This window comes from Balaenoptera acutorostrata, chromosome 1, assembly GCF_949987535.1.
Source record: "Balaenoptera acutorostrata chromosome 1, mBalAcu1.1, whole genome shotgun sequence".
Taxonomy (NCBI): domain Eukaryota; kingdom Metazoa; phylum Chordata; class Mammalia; order Artiodactyla; family Balaenopteridae; genus Balaenoptera; species Balaenoptera acutorostrata.
Genome location: NC_080064.1, coordinates 128,283,351 through 128,301,291, shown reverse-complemented (window position 1 = coordinate 128,301,291; position 17,941 = coordinate 128,283,351). Strand labels below are relative to the sequence as shown.

The 17,941-nt window shown below is 45.4% G+C and overlaps 1 protein-coding gene across 1 annotated transcript in view; it reads left to right on the top strand.

The window, feature by feature from the left end:
- The first annotated feature begins 355 nt into the window (after positions 1–355).
- The window catches only part of CD247 (CD247 molecule), a 77,821-nt gene continuing 60,235 nt past the window's right edge, over positions 356–17,941 (top strand). Inside the window, exon 1 of the mRNA XM_028164052.2 lies at positions 356–428. Coding sequence (XP_028019853.2) covers positions 371–428 — 58 coding nt within the window. The 5' untranslated portion in view covers positions 356–370. The remainder of the gene's footprint in view (positions 429–17,941) is intronic.

Below are 17,941 nucleotides of genomic sequence, written 5' to 3'. Positions count from 1 at the left end.
TAGTTGCCTAGGGACTGACTTCACCAATCAAGATAGGAGTTAGATAAAAATTAGACAAAAATTAGGAAAAAAGGAAAATAAAACAACGGTTAAGTGAGAAAAAAAGCAAAAATTCAGACAGACACACACACGCCTACGTGTGTGCACATACATCCCCCCACCCCAAACCCTCAAACCTCCAGAGCTTCCTGCCTGTGAACCGAAAGGAGGAGTGTGAGTTTCCTGGCCCTGCTGGCAGGTGTCTTCTCAAAGGCCCCATCGTCCTCCACTTCCTGAGGAGGCTGCAGCCGAAGAGACTGCTTTTCTCGTCTTCGTCCAGTCACGGCTGCCTCGGCCTCTGCCCCCAGGCACCATCCTGGGGAAGGACACGATGAAACGGATGGCACTTGTTACGGTGGCCACCCTGCAGGCACACTTCCCAATTACAGGTAAGGTCGGAGGTATCAGATGTATCGATGGCAAGGAACTTTTCGGAACCCTTTGTGCATGTGTGTCGGGGGTGGAGGGAGATAGCAGAGGGCTGGTGAGGCGGCAGTGTCTCCTTTAAATCCTGTCCTCAAATCAATGAGCAGCTGAGTGGGGAGGGGTCCAGCTTGATGCAGGCATCTGCCTCATTAAGGCCAAGCTGGGCATCAGCTCAGAGCCAGCTGCTTGAAAACACACCTGGGCAAAGTATGGATTTTTTCCAGTGATAAAAGGATAGAGAAAAGTCTGTGGTGGGGAAAGGATGAGGAGAAACTGAGGCAGGCCCCGTGTGGACAAGAGGAGAGGGGGTATTTAACAGAAGCCGGGAGGGACCAGAAAATGTCAGCCAGGCCATGTTTCGTGCCGAGACACTTTTCTAGTCTTTATGTATTCTTCTTTCACCCCCTTGCTGGCTCCGTCACTCAGCCCCTTTCCTTCTTCCTTCTCCAACAAAGAACATTGCATTTGTTGTTGGTTAGAGAGGGTCATGGCTGTGGCCCTGGCTGAACCTGAAACACCTTGATGGGCCAGGGGCTGACTGGGTTAATGAAGGAGGGAAGTGGCCTTCTTCAGGGTCTGTGTCCAGGCTTAGCTCTGACTTGGCTGCTTCTGTACCCCACAGCCAAGGGCTGCCTGATGACACACCCATCCAGGCTCAGTGACTAACCCACCGCCTCTTGCTTCAGGCAGCTCTCTGTCTGAGGCCAAAAAGCCAGAGATGCTGACGGAACGTAGGGGACAGATGAGAGGATGTGACTTGTTAAGCGGTCACCACGAGGAACAACCAACCAGCAAGAGAGCCTACCCCTCGCTTCATTCCAGTCCTTAGAGTCCGGCTTTTCCTGAATCCTTTTACCCTTACCGTGTTTTCTAGCTCAGATAATAAGAAGAAGTGAAAAGAAGACAAAATGGGCTGCCTCTGGGCATTGGCGTGCTGGCATTTTTTACAAAACATGGGACAAGCTGTATTTGAATCTAAAGAAGCCAGGAGAGTGGTCACAAACCAATGTCCTTCCTCCACTTTACAGCTCACCGCGGTGTGGGAGGGAGTTTGGCGACGAGGGTGGGAGGGCAGGGAAGGCCATTGGCACTTTTGTTCCTGCCAGGGAACATGACACAGCTGCCGCCTAGCACCTCGGGGGTTTCGAGGGCTAAGTAATCGCGGGGTTTTCTGTAAGATCACAGCTCTCTTCTCAGAAAAGCCGTCTTGGGTGTGAGTCACGCGGTGCCACAGGTAGGAACACCAGGGCGAGCCCAGAGCAGCCCATCCTCGTGTGCAGGGCCCAAGAGGACCCAAGACGCCAAAATGGCCTGCGAATTCCATGACTTCAGGGGGAACCGCTGACAGCGGTAGATTCAGACCCTGGGCTTCCGTTTTGGGGGACGGCACTTGGTAGATAATTCTACCATGTGAAGTTTCCTCAGGGCTCTATTTGTGTTGGGTCTTGGGGCCAAGGCTGGGGCAATGGAATTAGAAGAGAAAATAAAAGCTGCTTGGGTGCCGGTGGCTGCCAGGAGTGGTAAACAAAACCCCACCCAGAAGACAAGATGGGGGCCATGCCGCATTTCCACAAGGTGTGGACAGAAAGAAAAGCCTTAGATTCATCTTTCAATGCCACTTGCTTTGCCGGTGTGGAGATTGAAATTTCAGCTATTTTTAGGTAAGGTTCCTGGATAAAAGTTTTCCAAAGTGTCCTAGCCCTGTTGAGGGAAGGCTGGGGAGGCTTAGAGAGGCCTTTAACACCGAGGACTACAAATGGTACCCGTGTTGGCTGAGAAGACACACTCTATGATTTCCTTTGGAGGAAAGGCTGCTGACTGACGGAATTCGAGTTGAGGTCTTCCCTCTTTTCTTGCTCAGTTAAGCTACTCATCCCTGAACCCTTTTAAAGCATCTTCTTGTTGCTAAGACTTTTCCATTTGCATTTTCTTGCAAATGCCCAGATCATTAAGATCACGGCAAATAACGACCCAGTCTGTCTACCTGAGGAGGTCTCCCTGGGTGAGTCTGCCAATTCGGTCAGCCGAGGCTGGAAGAGATTAAGATGGCGTGTCTAATGGCATGGGCAGACTTCTGCCTGCAGAGCCCTCAACTGCTCAGTGCCTCTAACTCCCTGCCTCACAGAGGTCATTTGTAAGGAAATGCAGCTTTGACACAAAGTCTCAGGAAATGCATGCTCCTAGGTGTGGTGGGAAGAGTCAGGCCAGTCACAGTGCTGCCAATTTCCCAGCTGTGCAACCTTAGGCAAGTTACTTAACCTCTCTGGGCCTCCGTTTTCTCACCTCTAAAGTAAGAATAACCTTCATTGCAGAGCTGTGAAAATGAGAAGTAAATGTTACGTGCCTGATATGTCCTAAACAGTCAATACGTGAAAGTTGTATTAATTCTTACTATTATTACATCCTGGCCTGTTTTCTTGTTCTCATTATCCAGGGACAGGAAATGGAAACCCATGGTTAGGAGTCTTAATTTGCTCTTGATTGTGTGGTAAAGCAGCACTGGGCATTTTCTCCATCTGTTGAAATGCAGCTCGTCCTTCCTTTGGTTTCTGAGCATACCTGTAACGGCTCAGGAACATAGCAGTGATCCCTCCCAGTGGTGGGCCCAATTGTGAGCAAGCATCAAAACTTTGCTGGGTCATAGGATGAGCATTACAGCTACCATTTCTATTTTTCTGAGACACTTATTCTGTAAGCGATATTCCACCAGAGTGAAAACATGACTCACAATGCATATAAGTAGTTAGGGGGAGCAAATTAGAACACAGTCGCCCTGGTCATCACTGGTCAAGGTGGCCATCCAGCATTTGCAGCCAAATGTCTGGTGTGGATGCACAGTGACCAGGGTATTTAAATGAACACTCCTCGAAACCAGACCTTCGCTTAAACTGCTTGGAACTGGGCTTGAGGGAAGCTTTTGCGTGATGCCAGGAAAAGTTTTTCATCGATGGCATTTTCACCAATGGTTTATTTTGACCTCTGGTCATCTGGCTCTGCTCATCCAGATGATCTACTTCATTTTCTACCTTGGCGGTTCTCAGATTTGCTGGCCTGTTTACACATCTGCTGCTGCAAAACATCCCCCAGAAACGGTGCTGGGAAACTCTTGTTTAGGTGAATGGCCACTGCTGAATTTATTTTAAAATTCTTTTTATTTTTGCCTTTGTCTTTAAAAAATTAGATTTAATTTTTTACTGGATATACACTTTTACTTTCAAGAATCCCTGGGCACTGTGTCTTGTTTTATTTTGAAGGATTCAGGCACCGTTAGGGAACTGTCTTGCTTTAGAGTTGTCCAAACACATACTCTGTAATCCTTTTTCTCCTGAACCTTATTTACCTATGGGTCAGCTAACTGATTAAATAAATAGCAACGATAGTTCAAAATAAATTTCTTCTCTGCTTGGGCTAGGGCTAGTTCTTATCAACATTAAAGTGATGGTAGATTTAATCAATTTGAGCAAACATAAAGTCCATTTGGTTAAAAAATAATCAAACTAGTCATTTGATCTGTTAATTGAAACAAAACAGTCAGTTTAGTCACTGCACATACATAGCCATTCCTTCCAGCCTCAAACACTGTCTATGTTTTCTGAGGGAAAAGACGCTTCAGTCTTGCTCAGGGATGTGTCCCAGCACTTAGCATAGTGCCTGGAGCAGAGATCACGTGCAGTAAATATTTGTTGAGTGAATTGAAAGGTGGGTGAATGAAGGAAATCTAGACCTTTCCATGTGATTAAATTCACTTTAATGGTTTATGGAGGGGGGGTCGTATATTGGAGTGGCATTATTTGGACCTTTCTTCTAGAGAACTTAGCATTAAACAAAGTACTTTAAAAAAACACGGAAACTAAGCTGGTGGAGGGGACAGGGCAGTTTGAGTAAACAGACGGATTCAAAATGATTTACAAGGACAGTTTCAGACAAAATCCTACCGTTGTTAAAATTTTCTGGTTGGACTGTATGGAATTTCCTATATTCATTTATTTGGGACCTACAAAAATGATAATTTCATATGATTCAACTAACACTATATCTTGAAAATTAGACAAAGAAAGATGCTCATTTTTCTGACTTGGCTTTAACACTAGGGAAAAGCAGAAAATAAAGAAGGCTACCACCGTTGGAGATTAACTAATGAATTAATAAACTAATGAAAGGCACCAAGGAGAAAAATAAGAGTTTGTGGATTATAGCATAAATCGCATTATTCAATTGCCCAACTGCTTCAAAATATAGAAAGAAAAAAAAAGCAGGATATCTAATCATTATAGTCCAAATTGGTCTAAATTACTAAGTAAATATCCCAACTAGCTATCATTTTTTTTCTCTCTCTTAATTTGAGGTATTTTACCAAAAATATCATAAAATCAGAGGAAGTTATAAATTTAAAAAATATTCCATTCCAGTATTTTTATAAGTGTTTAAATATCTTTATATAGTTGTTATTACAAAAACAATTTCAAGTGCTTTTTTTCCTTAATATTTTATTCTGAGCATCTTTTTTGATACTTAGCCTTCATGATTGTTTTTAATCGCTATGTAAATGTCCATAGTTTATGCATACTATTTTCTTTACTATTTCATTATTGTTGGACATTTGGACTGTCTCTAATTTTTGTTATTATAGCTAATGCTGCAAGAAAATCTTTACATCTGTAGCTTTTACATTTTCTTTTGAATTACTTCCTTGGGCTAATTTCTCCAGGGCTGACAATTAAAGGAATAGGTTAAAGTAAAGGAACATTTCACAGGGTACTTTAGACTTCTGTTGAAGTCTAAACAGTTTTTCTGTCAAGGAAAGAGAGTTTTTTCCCTAGCTCTCTGACCATCTGCAAGTGTTTCTTGCCTTTTCTGGAGCAGGCAATAGGGTGGAGGGAGAGAGGAGACCGTGGAACCAGAAAGATCTGGATCCAAGTCCTGATCTGTGGCCGATTGCCTACCTTCGGAGCCCCGTTCTTCCTCTGTGAGATGGCGGTAACCATGTCTACCTCACGCAGAGCACCGTGGAGTGGAGATACTGCTCGGAAGTGCCTACACACAAGAGGTGCTCGAAAAGCAGTAGTCATTATCATGTGTGCCTCAGTTTCCCAACCTACGAAATAAAGGATATCATTTTCCCAGTGGAAGAAAGTAGAAACCCTGGTACTAACATGCTTTCTTTGTCTTTCCTTGTCACTAAATTGCAGTAAACTTGGGCAGGAATCTCTTTAGTTTTCGCATCTGTGAAATGAATTGCGTATGGTCTTGTAATTACCAAGTTTTTAAGAACATTTAAGTCACCTAGCCTCCCACCCCACTGGTATTGGCTCATAGAATTAGGAACCTAAACTTCGTTCTTCCCTGAAGCTCCAAATAAACAATAAACTTAAAACTTTAAAAAAAAATCCGGACTTCCCCCTTATCACAATATTTTTAACTCTCCAGTGGGAGCCTCTGCTGTGAAAAATCCAAGGACAGATTCCAGCATTTTCTGCCTTGTGCCTTATGCTTGTGCGTCGGATGCAGATTTATGGCCACACAAGGACTTTGTTGGTGAGCAATGACTTGAAGAGAAAGCAAAGTGAGGTCTGAAGCAGCCAAACTGCAGTGGTGGAAATGTTAGGAGCTTCCACCGTCCGCTTTGCTTGCCTGTTATGATTTGTGCTACTCAGCAACTAATCTGCAGGCCCAAGGGGAAAAAAATAAATAGAAAGCATTCAAACAAGGACAGGCAGGATCCTCGCTGGTCCAGACCACTGTTCCGTTAGTGCAGTCGTCCCTTTATATTTACAAAATGCTTTCCAGCGCCTTCATTCATAACCATCCAATGGCAAGTAGCAGAAAAAGTATTGATTTTAAGATTCTCTTTTTATAAACAAAGAAAATGAGGTTCAGAGTTTTGGTGACTCGCCTAAGAGTAGAACCAGGCTCCAAACACGGTTTCTCTGATCCCTTGTTCAAGGTATGTGCTCTCGAATGTTCCATGCAGCCTGTCTACCAGGCCTGCTGTCAATTTGCAGTATTATACATCAGATGACTGAATTCTGAAGCAGATTTTTGAAGGTATTCCCCTTAGTAAGCACGTATTATAATTTTCCTCTCAATTTCTGAAGAAATAATTGTTTTGATGCTGAATATTCTCATTTAAATATACGTTTTTCTGCTGAGTGTGAAGTATTTGGTTGTTAATATAGAATTGCATTTTTCTCTGGCCTATTATTATAGTTCTGAAATCATGTTCTCCCCAACTGGTAAAATCCATATTTTCTGTTTTGCTGTTAATAAATATACCTATTTTGGAGCTTTTCTTGAGAGGGACCGGCCTCACTTTGCACACACCCCTTTCTGTGTGTGCAGGTACCGCCCCCCTGTCCTCTCCCCCGCCGACCACGTTATGCATAGGTGGAACTCAAATGTGTAAATCAAAGTGTAAATTAAATCGTATTTGAGAAGACTTGATCTTAAATAGTAGCCATTAACAAATCTGTTTGGTAAGAATGTATCTTCATGCAGTGTGTAAGGTTTTGTGGGGTGAGGTTTTCTAAAAGAATAGCACACTATTACACACAGATGCTGGGTTGAGATTTGTTTTTTTATATAAATCCTCAAGGAGTGGGAGAATTACCTTTAAATGACAAATATCTATAATCAATTCTTAATTTCTTTTTCTAAATTTTATTTATTTATTTATTTATTTTTGGTTGTGTTGGGTCTTCGTTGCTGCACGCGGGCTTTCTCTAGTTGTGGCGAACAGGGGCTACTCTTCGTTGTGTTCTCTTGTTGCGGAGCACAGGCTCTAGGCGTGCGGGCTTCAGTAGTTGTGGCACACGGGCTCAGTAGTTGTGGCTCACGGGCTCTAGAGCACAGGCTCAGTAGTTGTGACATACGGGCTTAGTTGCTTCGTGGCGTGTGGGATCTTCCCGGACCAGGGTTCGAACCCGTGTCCCCTGCATTGGCAGGCAGATTCTTAACCACTGCGCCACCAGGGAAGCCCTCAGTTCTTAACTTCTTATGTCAGATTTTAACCTTGAGTCCACTTGCATCTGCCTGGGCTGAGCTCAGGGAGTGCAAACCCTTTTGCTGTTGACTGGAGCAAAGCAAACCAAGATAAGAAATCTGATGCTCAGAGCAGAAGCATTAAATTGCCAGATTGTGAATATCGGTGGCTCTTAGTGGGGCCACTCCCCAAGCTGACTGGGAGGAGGGCTGGGAAAGGAGAAGTCTCTGAGAGGTTCTCCAGCTATTTTCAGGGCTGCTGGGTTATAGGTGCATTGCCTTTGCCAAACCCTGGAGTTGGGGAAGATGGCTCAGAACACAAACCAACACCACTATTTAGGATTAAACAAGTCACCACTTCTCTCTGTCGCTGTAGATACTAGAAAGTCAGCTGTGTGTTCCTTCATTTCACCAGGTCCCCAGCATGAGATGTTGTACTGGCTCGAAGCCATCATGTGAATGTCGGCCCTGAGTTAGGACTGCCTTTTCCTCATGCAGGCTGGGAGTGGCAGTGGAGACTTGGAGGGATCAGGTATTACAGGCAGAGTAGAAGAGACAGCCTGGGGGTGGGGCGGGTGGCTTTTGATTTGCGGCTGTGGGAGGCAGACTGGCCAGAGCAGCTTGCTCCCGGGAGAAGGCCGCTGAACGGGGGCTGCAGCGTGGGACCAGCCTGTGTCCAGGCCCCGTCCTGCGGGTTATAGCTCGGCGCAGGTGTGGCACGCACATGTGCTGGTGTGTGTTTACCTGTGTGCTCTGCTGGGGGTACAGATGTCTGTGCCCCAGTGTGCATGTGAAGGTGTGTGTGAGGCTGCGTGTTTGTGCACGTGTTCCAGTGTGTCCCAGCGTGTGGGTGCATTGTGCGTGCGCCTGTCTGTATGCAGATGGACGTGTCTTGCGTCTGCAGGTAAGTCTTTCTGTGTGCACCAGTGAGTGGCTTTCTGTGTATAATGTGTGCATTTAAGAGGAGGTTGGTGGCAGCAGGACAGCTCTGTAGAAGGAAGGGCAAACATTGTTTGAGCTTAGAACTGGCGAGCTAGGCAGGAGAATGGCAAAGCTGAGATGTCACTGAGCCCATTCCAGGCATTCTGTGCAGAAGGGAGTCAAGAAAACTTCTGTCCAAGCTAGAATCTCTAGGATCATGGAGAGGTGGGAGCAGCTTCTTCATAGATGCAGAGACGTCTCAGGTCTCCCAACTGCCCTCAGAACTCTGCCATCTCCCAAGTAAGCCTGCTGTCTTTCTTTCTTTCCGCCTTCCTCCCAGTTCCCTCTACTTAGAATGCCTACCCTACTCCCACCCCGACCTGTGGAAACCCTGTCTTCCCCCTTATAACGAAGTTCAGACACCTGGGGATCTCCCAGACCCACTGTTGACATTGTTACCAGCGTTGAGGTGACAAAGGAAGGTGGAAAATTGTTGTTCTCATAACTCAAGGTTAAAAACCCAACACAAATAGTTCCCTATGGTGAGCCCTTCTCAGAGTGGAGGCCCAGCACACAGAGTTTCAGGAACACGTACCTGTCAGCAGAAAATATCACCAGCTCCCCAAATTCTCACCAGTTCCTCCCACAGTGGCCATCCTCTGAGTTTTGACTAAAAGAGTCAAAATACATTTGATGCTTTTCTTTCTTCCTGCCCTCAGAATAGATAAACAATTCAATAAGGTGGCTTGTGGTGCCCTATTTTGGCTGTCGAGAGTTGGTATCGCCAGACTGATAGTTATTTTTAATATCTGGTTATTCAAACCATCTGAGTGGCACATTTGCCCTCAAGGGCCGCCTTGCTCCTCCGTTGGGAAAGAGAGCATGGAATTGGAAGGAAAAGGGAGGAGGGGCCTGGCAGAAAATGGTGCAAACGGTGCATTTTTAGGCCTTACAGACCTTTCTAAGGCGACGAGAATTTAATTCTGTGTCCTGTCTTTTCTTTGCAACAGCCAGTTGAAAATATGAATTAAAAAAAAAAGTTTGCTGCTTTAAAATTCTTCTTGATCTGCCGTTCTTGCTAAAGTACTTAGAATTATACATATCTTTGCACCATGGCCATGATCCAAAGGAACCAGAACAACTGAGAAAACTGTTCTTTGGTGGTCTGAGTGTTGAACATTTTGAGAAGTGGGGCACACTCACAGACTGTGTGGTGATGAGAGACTCCCAAGCCAAACATCCCAGGGCCTTTGGTTTTGTGACTTACTCTTGTAGTCACACGAGGTGGATGCGGCAATGTGTGCCTGACCACACACAAGGCTGATGTGTGTGTGGTGAAGCCAAAGAGAGCTCTTTCTAGAGAGGCTTCTGTAGAGTCCATCTAACAGTGAAGAAAATTGTTCTTGGTGGCATTAAAGAAGACACAGAAGAATATAATTCGAAAGACTACTTTGAAAAGTATAGCAAGATTGAAATCATAGACATTATGGAAGACAGGCAGAGTGGAAAAAAGAGAAAATCTGCTTTTGTGATTTTTGGTGATCATGATACAGTTGATAAAGCTGTTGTTCAGAAACACCACACTCTCAATGGGCATAACTGTGAAGTGAAAAAGACCTTTTCTAAGCAAGAAATGCAGTCTGTGGGATTGCAGAGAGGTGGAGGTAGATGTGGCAACTTTATGGGTCATGCAGGACACGTTGGTTGAAGAGGAGCCTGTGGTTGTGGATGTGGTGGCAGCGGGATGACGGTGGTTATAGTGGATCGGGAGGTGACGGTGGCAACTATTGTGATGGTCCTGGTTATAGCCTTAGAGGAAGCTAACGTGGTGGTGGACCAGGATATGCAAACCAAGGTGGTAGAAATGCTAGCGGTGGCAGAGGATATGACGATTATAATGAAGGAGGACATTTTGGCGGTGGTAACTATGGTAGTGGAGGATACTACAATGATTTTGGAAATTATAGTGAACAACAGTAATCAAATTATGGGCCCATGAAGGGGGGCAGTTTTGGTGGAAGAAGCTTGAGCAGTCCCTGTGTTGGTGGTTATGAATCTGGTAGTGGAGGGGTGGATATGGTATCAGAAGGTTCTAAAAACTCAGCAGAAAAGGGTTGAAGTTCTTAGCAGGAGAGAGTGAGGAGTCGTCAGGAAAGCTGCAGGTTGCTGTGAGGCAGTCATCCTAAATGCATTAGAGGAACTGTAAAAATGTGCTACAGAAGGAACAAGGATCCGTAGTCAGAAAAGTTATTGCAGCTTAAACAGGAAAACTTCTTGTTCAGGACTGTCATAACCACAGTTTGCAAAAAAGTGTAGCTATTGGTTACTGCAATGTAGTGTCAATTAGATGTACATTCCTGAGGTCTTTTACGTCTTGTAGATTTGTCTTTTTCATTTCCTTACATCAGGTATATTGTCTTGTAAATTGTGATATTGGTAACCAGGAATAAAAATTAAGGAATTTTTTTTTTTTTTTTTTTTTTTTTGGCTGTGTTGGGTCTTCGGTTCATGCGAGGGCTTTCTCTGGTTACGGCAAGTGGGGGCCACTCTTCATCGCGGTGCGGGGACCGCTCTTCATCGCGGTGCGCGGGCCTCTCACTATCGTGGCCTCTCTTGTTGCGGGGCACAGGCTCCAGACGCGCAGGCTCAGTAGTTGTGGCTCACGGGCCCAGCTGCTCCGTGGCATGTGGGATCTTCCCAGACCAGGGCTCGAACCCGTGTCCCCTGCATTAGCAGGCAGATTCTCAACCACTGCGCCACCAGGGAAGCCCAGGAATTTTTAACTTAAAAACAAAATAAAACAAATCATCTGGTAAACCACTTGACTTATCAATGAGTAAATATTTACCAAGCACTTCTCTTGTGCCCCAAGGAAAACAAACAATTCTGTAGATGCTTGGCCCAACCAGTCCATTGACGAGGCCCGTGTCTTGGAGATGGATGTTGAGTGATTGAGAGCCCACAGGTAAAAGAAAGCTTCCCTAGTTCTGTAGGTCATGTTCTCAGGTTTTATGAAAAAGTCTTAATTTCCCTACAGGCTTGCTTCTTTATGGTCTGGTCTAATTTTCATCATTTTGTGAGCCTGTGCTAATTTCCATGCTGAGTTTAGTAGCAAAGGAGGCGTATATCAGGAGATACCAACCAAGACTATTTTGAGCTAGGCTAGAGAGCTTCAGAAATTTCCCCCTTTGATTTCTTCAGATTAGAGAGAAATCTTTGTCTTTTCTCCCACTTCACTATCAATGCTTCAAAACCCAGACCTATATAAAATACACAAATGCTTTCTGGACAAAATGAATCTTGTCTGTTTTCTTTGGATTTCGGTGGGAACAATAAAGATTGAGCTACAAAAGGTTGCCAAAGAGGCTTATTCTTTTTCTTTCTATTAAGTGTAGAGGCTTCAAAAGAACAGCTCAGAAAGTCAAATAATTGTATCCACCGCAGCTCACCCATCCATCTCCCTGCTGACCTGGCCTGTGAAATCCCCTTTAAAAACTTGGCCAGCTCTCACCTACCCATTGCAAATTCTGTATTGTTAAATGTTTCCATCCATAATTCCACAAGGGAGGCTGCTATAAAGCAAATTCCTTCCATTTCAACAGAGTATCTCGTCAGGAATAGCGCTCTGGGGTGAGGGGAAGGGTGCCTCTAATTTTCAAAGCTTTGTAATTTCATCTTGGAGAGGGAGGTACTTGGAAACCAAAAACGGATTGTGAATCAAGTTATAATCACAAACTCTTGCAACCCAAAATGGCCAGTGGGGAGGATGTGAAAGGGAAGGTTTGGAGAGCAATTTTTGATATTCATGACAATTTCTTGATTTCTTTAGTTTGGAAAAAAACACATCTGTTTGTTTCTAGCTGTGGCTCTAAACATAAAGCCTCAGACTCAGAGCCGATCTAATTGCTGGTTTGGTTTCAGGCCGTAGCTTCCTCAGAAAATTCCTGTCAGCCATTTTGAAGAGCACAAAATGGCTCCTCCGTGCCAAGGGATTAACAGAGGATTTGGCTGCTACGGGATTTTAAAATTTGGGGGGGTGAATATTTTGCAGCAGCATTCAAGCCTGGAGTAATTTCAACTTAAAAAAGAAAGAAATCTAACCTCAAAATTGGCTAATCATCTCAGATTCAGTGCAGAGTGATCACCCAGGGAAGCAGGTGTTGTGCCACTGTGTCCTCTCTAGGGAGTCCTCTCTATCGTCCTGGATGCTTTCCGCGTAGAGTTCCTTCAAACCCATGGTCTTCCTCCAAGTTTGACCCTATGACGTTATCTTTCTCTCCCATCACCTTCATTCCTTTTCCCTCGAAGGTTTTTAAAAAATCCTTTCCGAGGGAATGCACGAATCACATTTAATGGGATTTTGAATTATGCAAGTTCAAAATAATGCAATACAAAAACTTAATAAGGTCTCAATTTATGTGCACTATTTACAATAATGTGACTCCGATTTTGTATTTATTCCTGTGAGAAATTAACTTGAATTTTGCAGAATCATCAGGAATGCACCTCTCATGTAGTGTAACTACTTCGTGATCAGAAGGGGCCTGTGATAATATCGTGATTAGCTGAGGTGGGCATGGGGGATGCTGTCAGTGAGTTGTACTTTCAGTGACAAGAACAGTAGACGGAGCCTCTCGGGAAAGATTTTCTGTGACCCAAAGATTTTCTGTGACCTTGCTCTGGTATGACAGAATCACGGAATATATGAGCTGGAGAGGATAGATACCTTCAAGTTCTACTTCTGGATTTTACCAGGGAAGAAATGGTGGTCCAAGAGATCAATAAATCAGCCAAATGTCATGTAGCAGAGTCAGCTCCTGAACCCAGGATTTTTGATTCTCGCCCCAGCTATCGTTCCTCTGGGCCGCCAGGCTGCCCTGTTGTAAAGGAGTGGTGTTTCCTGAGCTGGGCACTTGGGTCTCAGGTGTGTGCAACGAGGCCTCACATTGGAATGGCAACTGCAAGAGGGCTGCGGCTGGCTGGACCATGTTAGTTCATCCTAGCCATGAGGCCCTGACGGTGGCAGACTGGCCACTTCCACGAGCAGGGGGACAGCCTTCAACTATTTCAGGAGGTGCAAAAAAGCACTGGGTCATCCCTACCGTGAGGAAACCCCGGATGGGGACAGTTGATACTGCTGGGGAGCCTCATTTGATCAAGTTCCCATTGTTTTTAAGTTCTTTGCCCATTAATGTCACAGGCCCTGACCTGCCCACCTACAAGACAGCAGGCTGTCTGAGGGCCTTGCTTTGCAAGACCTACTCTCCTGCAGCCTCTGGGAGAAGATAAAGTCAGCACTCCTCCCAGAATCCTGTCAGGAGCAAGGCAGACAGTGGACAGGCAAAAAGAAAGCTAAATACACACATACACACACACACACACACACACACACACACACATAGAGCCAGAGTGCTTTTTTATTGGTATAAAATAAAAGTTTAATGAATGAACATGTGACCCAAATTCCATATATTATTAGTACATATAGGTTCAGAAAATGCCTTATGTATGTAAATTATACCTCAACAAAGCTGCTTTTTAAAAAAGAAAATGTCAGCCACATACAAGGGGACCTTCCCCTGCTAGACGAGGCCCTTGGAAAGTTTTGTGGAAGAGAATATTATAACAACACTTAAAATATACTTAGGAGAGTGTTATCGAATCATTTAGTAATGCAAGGGTTCGTTTTCTAATTTAGCTATTTTCATGAGTGTGAATGTTCACTTGCTGGATTATCGTAGCATAGACAGACACGTTTAATTTTCTTAAGGAGGGATGTGCCCAGATTTTCCTGTCAGTTGTTCACCAATGGACGACCTCCCTGGGGTGAGCAGGATTGACCCCTTGGACTTGGAAGAATTTCCTTTTAAGAGCTTTCTGTGATGCGACTCTACCTGGGTGTCTCACCTCTCTGCCTGGCACCCCATTCGTGACTAAGAGAGGCAGATAAATTACCTCTTTGTGCAGATAACTCAACGGCATCTTAAACATCTCGGCTGTGACTGCCCCGGGGCCATGGTGACCACAAGGACAGTGACCCGCTGATCCAATGCCCTGGCAGCCAAACTCACCTCTAGTCATGACAGGGCATCTGTTAGGTTAGTCTAGCTGGAGAGAGAAGACTAAAACCAATGAGAGAAAGATCAGGTAATCTTTCTATGAGTGAAGAGGGTATGTTTTAACGATACATTTCCTTGTCGGAAATATTATCAGAGGTAGAAATAAAATGCAGAGCATAGCCGTGCCTTCATTCCTCCTAAATGTATTTTCTGAGGAAGCACTATTACACGTCGGGTGCTGCACCGTGATAAATCCCAGCTGCTGTGCTTGGAGAACTCACAGTTTCGAGGGCTGATAGATGTATCCAGATAGTCTGGTAAAGTGATATGAGCTGCAGTAACAGTTAACACTTGTTGAGAGGATCTTGTTTTCTGTGTTGTTTACATGCATTAGGTCAGCTAATCCTGTGGGACTTTTATTGGTGTCCTCATTATGCAGGGGGGGAGCTGAGGCCCAGGGGTACAAAGCTAGCAGAGGTGGACTTTGACCCCCGTCAACTTGGCCCCCACTGTGAACCATATACCCTCTGGGTGCGGGATAAGAGCCTACATTTGTCATAAACTTAGAGGGAGGAGTTGAGGTTTGTTTGCCACAAAAAGTTGGAAAAGGGCAGATCTGGTGTTAGGAACAGGCTGTCTTACCTCAGGAAATCAGGAAACACCAGCTAGGGCTCTTAGTAGTCCCCTGCCCATCCCCGGAAACTCATTCCGCACCCTCAGGATGGTTCTGGGATGAGAGCCTGGGGGCACCTTCCACTCATGGCCCTTGAGACTGAGACACGTAGCCCACACCCACTCCAGGCCCAGTACTGACTTGCCTCCCTGGGACCAGCTGCTCACATGAGCCAACCTTCCTCATCTAAAGGAGCTGACTCCTAAAGGCCTTGTTCACTGAAGTTTATAACAAAGGGATTGTTTCCCAAACTGTGTTCTGCAAGATAGGAATGATGTACCACAGAAGAGGGGACAGAAGTATTGGAAACGCTAGTCTGAGCGAACTTAAGGAAGGTTTTGTTTGTTGTTGTTTCACTGCAGGACTTGTCAGAACCTTCTCTCTGCAAATGTGCCTTACACATCCCCAGGAGGAAGAGAGGGAGATATAGCATGCAGTGCTGTGCTAATTGATTTGACCCCATTTGGCATTTATTTTTTCAGGGAACCCCTATTAAATGGCCTACAGAATACAGATCGAGAAAAGCTCAGTGGAGGACTGTATTGAGTGGGTCAAAATGTGAGGGCTATCAGAAAGCTAGGCTGGAGGAGTAAAGGAATGCACTTTGGGGTCAAAGGATTTGAATGGATAGGACTTAATGCAAAGCAGAGGAGAGGAAGACACCCCAGGAAAGGGAAGTATATATCAAAGGCATGACAGCAGCATGAGTGCAAATGCCCAGGTAAGGGCTTAGAAGCTCCGTCCCTTTTGAGCAGCTCTCATGCCCTACTCACACCTCCATGACAATCAGGACAGGCAAATGATTGGGGGGACATTTTGGGACACTGATTGGCAGGATTGTTCCAATGAAAAGAGGGGCCAATGATACTTTACTCTTCTTACATAACCTATGTATTAAATTCTGCAACAGAAACTCCCAACAGCAGAGGAGAGTTTAGCACGTCCTTTGTAGTGGGCGGTGCCTGTTCATACCACGTTGGCCTCCCCCTCAGCACCTGGCCTGCCTTCCAGCTGTCGCCATCTGCACCTCGTTGCCCGAGGCCTAGCTCTGGCCCTGGAGTCCGCTCCACCCTGGGCACCTACAGGCTGCCAGTACAGGAGAATTAATGCCCTGCTGGGGCAGCCCTCAGCCAGTGACTGAATTCTCACCCACAAGGCTTTGCCATCACGTGTGGTAACTCTGCACTCCCTGTTCCATGCTGTTTCCTCGAATTTGCCAGCATGATGAAGCCCCGTTGTTAACAGGGGTAACTAGCCAATAAGGCTCCCTTTATTGATTTCCTTCCTGTTCCTGCCAGACTCCCGCACGTATTTACAATATCCATTTCCTAGGGCTGCTGTAACCAAGTACCGCAAACTGGTTGGCTTAAAAAGCAGATATTGATTCTCTCACAGTTCTGGAGGGTAGAAGTCCAAAGTCAGTGTGTTAGCGGGGTTGGTTCCTTCTGAGAGAGAATCTGTTCCATGCCTCTCCCCTAGCTTCTGGCTGTTTCCTGGCAATTTTTGGCACTCCTTGACTTGTAGATGCATCACCCTGATCTCTGTCTCCATCTCCACATGGCCCAGTCTGTCTTTGTGTCCAAACATCCCCTTTTTATAAGGACACAGTCCTATTGGATTAGAGCCCACTCCAGTGACCTCATCTTAACTTGAGCATCTGCCAACACGTTATTTCCAAATAAGATCACATTCACAGGTACTGGGTAGGGGGAAGGGGGCTTAGGACTTCAACAGTCTCTTGCAGGGCACAATTCAATCCATAACACCTACCAATGCTTCCTGGGAACATCTCCCAAATAAAGTACCTGTATTGCAATCTTTGTCTCAGGGTCTGCTTCTGGAAGAACCCAAACTAAGACACCCTTTTGAAAACAGTACCTCAGGGGTACAGAGAGATTGTGAAACTTCCCAAGTACCATGTAACAAGTCCCTTGCTGAAATTATGATTTGAGTCATCATTTTAATTTCTTACCTAAATACAAGAAGATACTTCTCAACCTCTCCTAAGACTATCTGGAAGAGTTGTTTCTATGATGGCTCGATTTATTTGTTTTGAACACCGATTGTCATTCTCCATGATGTGGCTCAATGAGGAAGGGAAAGAGACATGTTAAATGCACCGGGGTCTTTGCCATTAGGTATCTCTAAGGGAAGGACACTTCTAGCTCAAGGCATAGGTGTTCGTTTCCAGCCCGGTTGACTGTCAAGCTCCTGCGGAAGTGACTGGTGTAGATGCAGACTGTGGGGTTGCTGGGCCAACTTGGTCCCCTCCCTCCCTCCGGAAGATGGAATAAACATGTCAGAGGGGAGGGTGCTTCCCATCTCAGGAGCACCGGGGTTGCCCTTTAGAAAAACATCGCCAGCACATTCTGCAATCTCGAAATGAATCTGAATGGTAATTCAAGAGGCAGGGCTTGTTCTGGATTTTGAGACAGTTCTTCTACCTGCTCCAGACCCTCCTTTCCCAAGCTCCATCTCGACTCCACATAGCAGTGGTCTGGATGGCAGAGGGACCCTGACAGGAGGAAGGGCTAGGGTGGCAGCTGTGGCTGACACCTTCTGCCTTCTGTGTGGTCTCCTTGGCTGGTGAAGGAAGAACAGACGAATTTGTGTTTCCAGGTCACAGCTGCCGGGGGCCCCGGCTGTGAGGCAGGGTTGTTCCAGTTCAGTTCTGAGTCAAGAAATGCTTCAAACATGTTCTTCTTGGCAAGAGTCACCAGGAATTGGCCATTGCTCTGTAGCTTTCTGCAGTCCATGAGCATTTGAGAGACTGGATGAGGGCCCCGACTGCAAGGAAAGGCCTTGTGAGTGTGTTTTAGTTAAGAATAAATTTTGACTCTAGTGA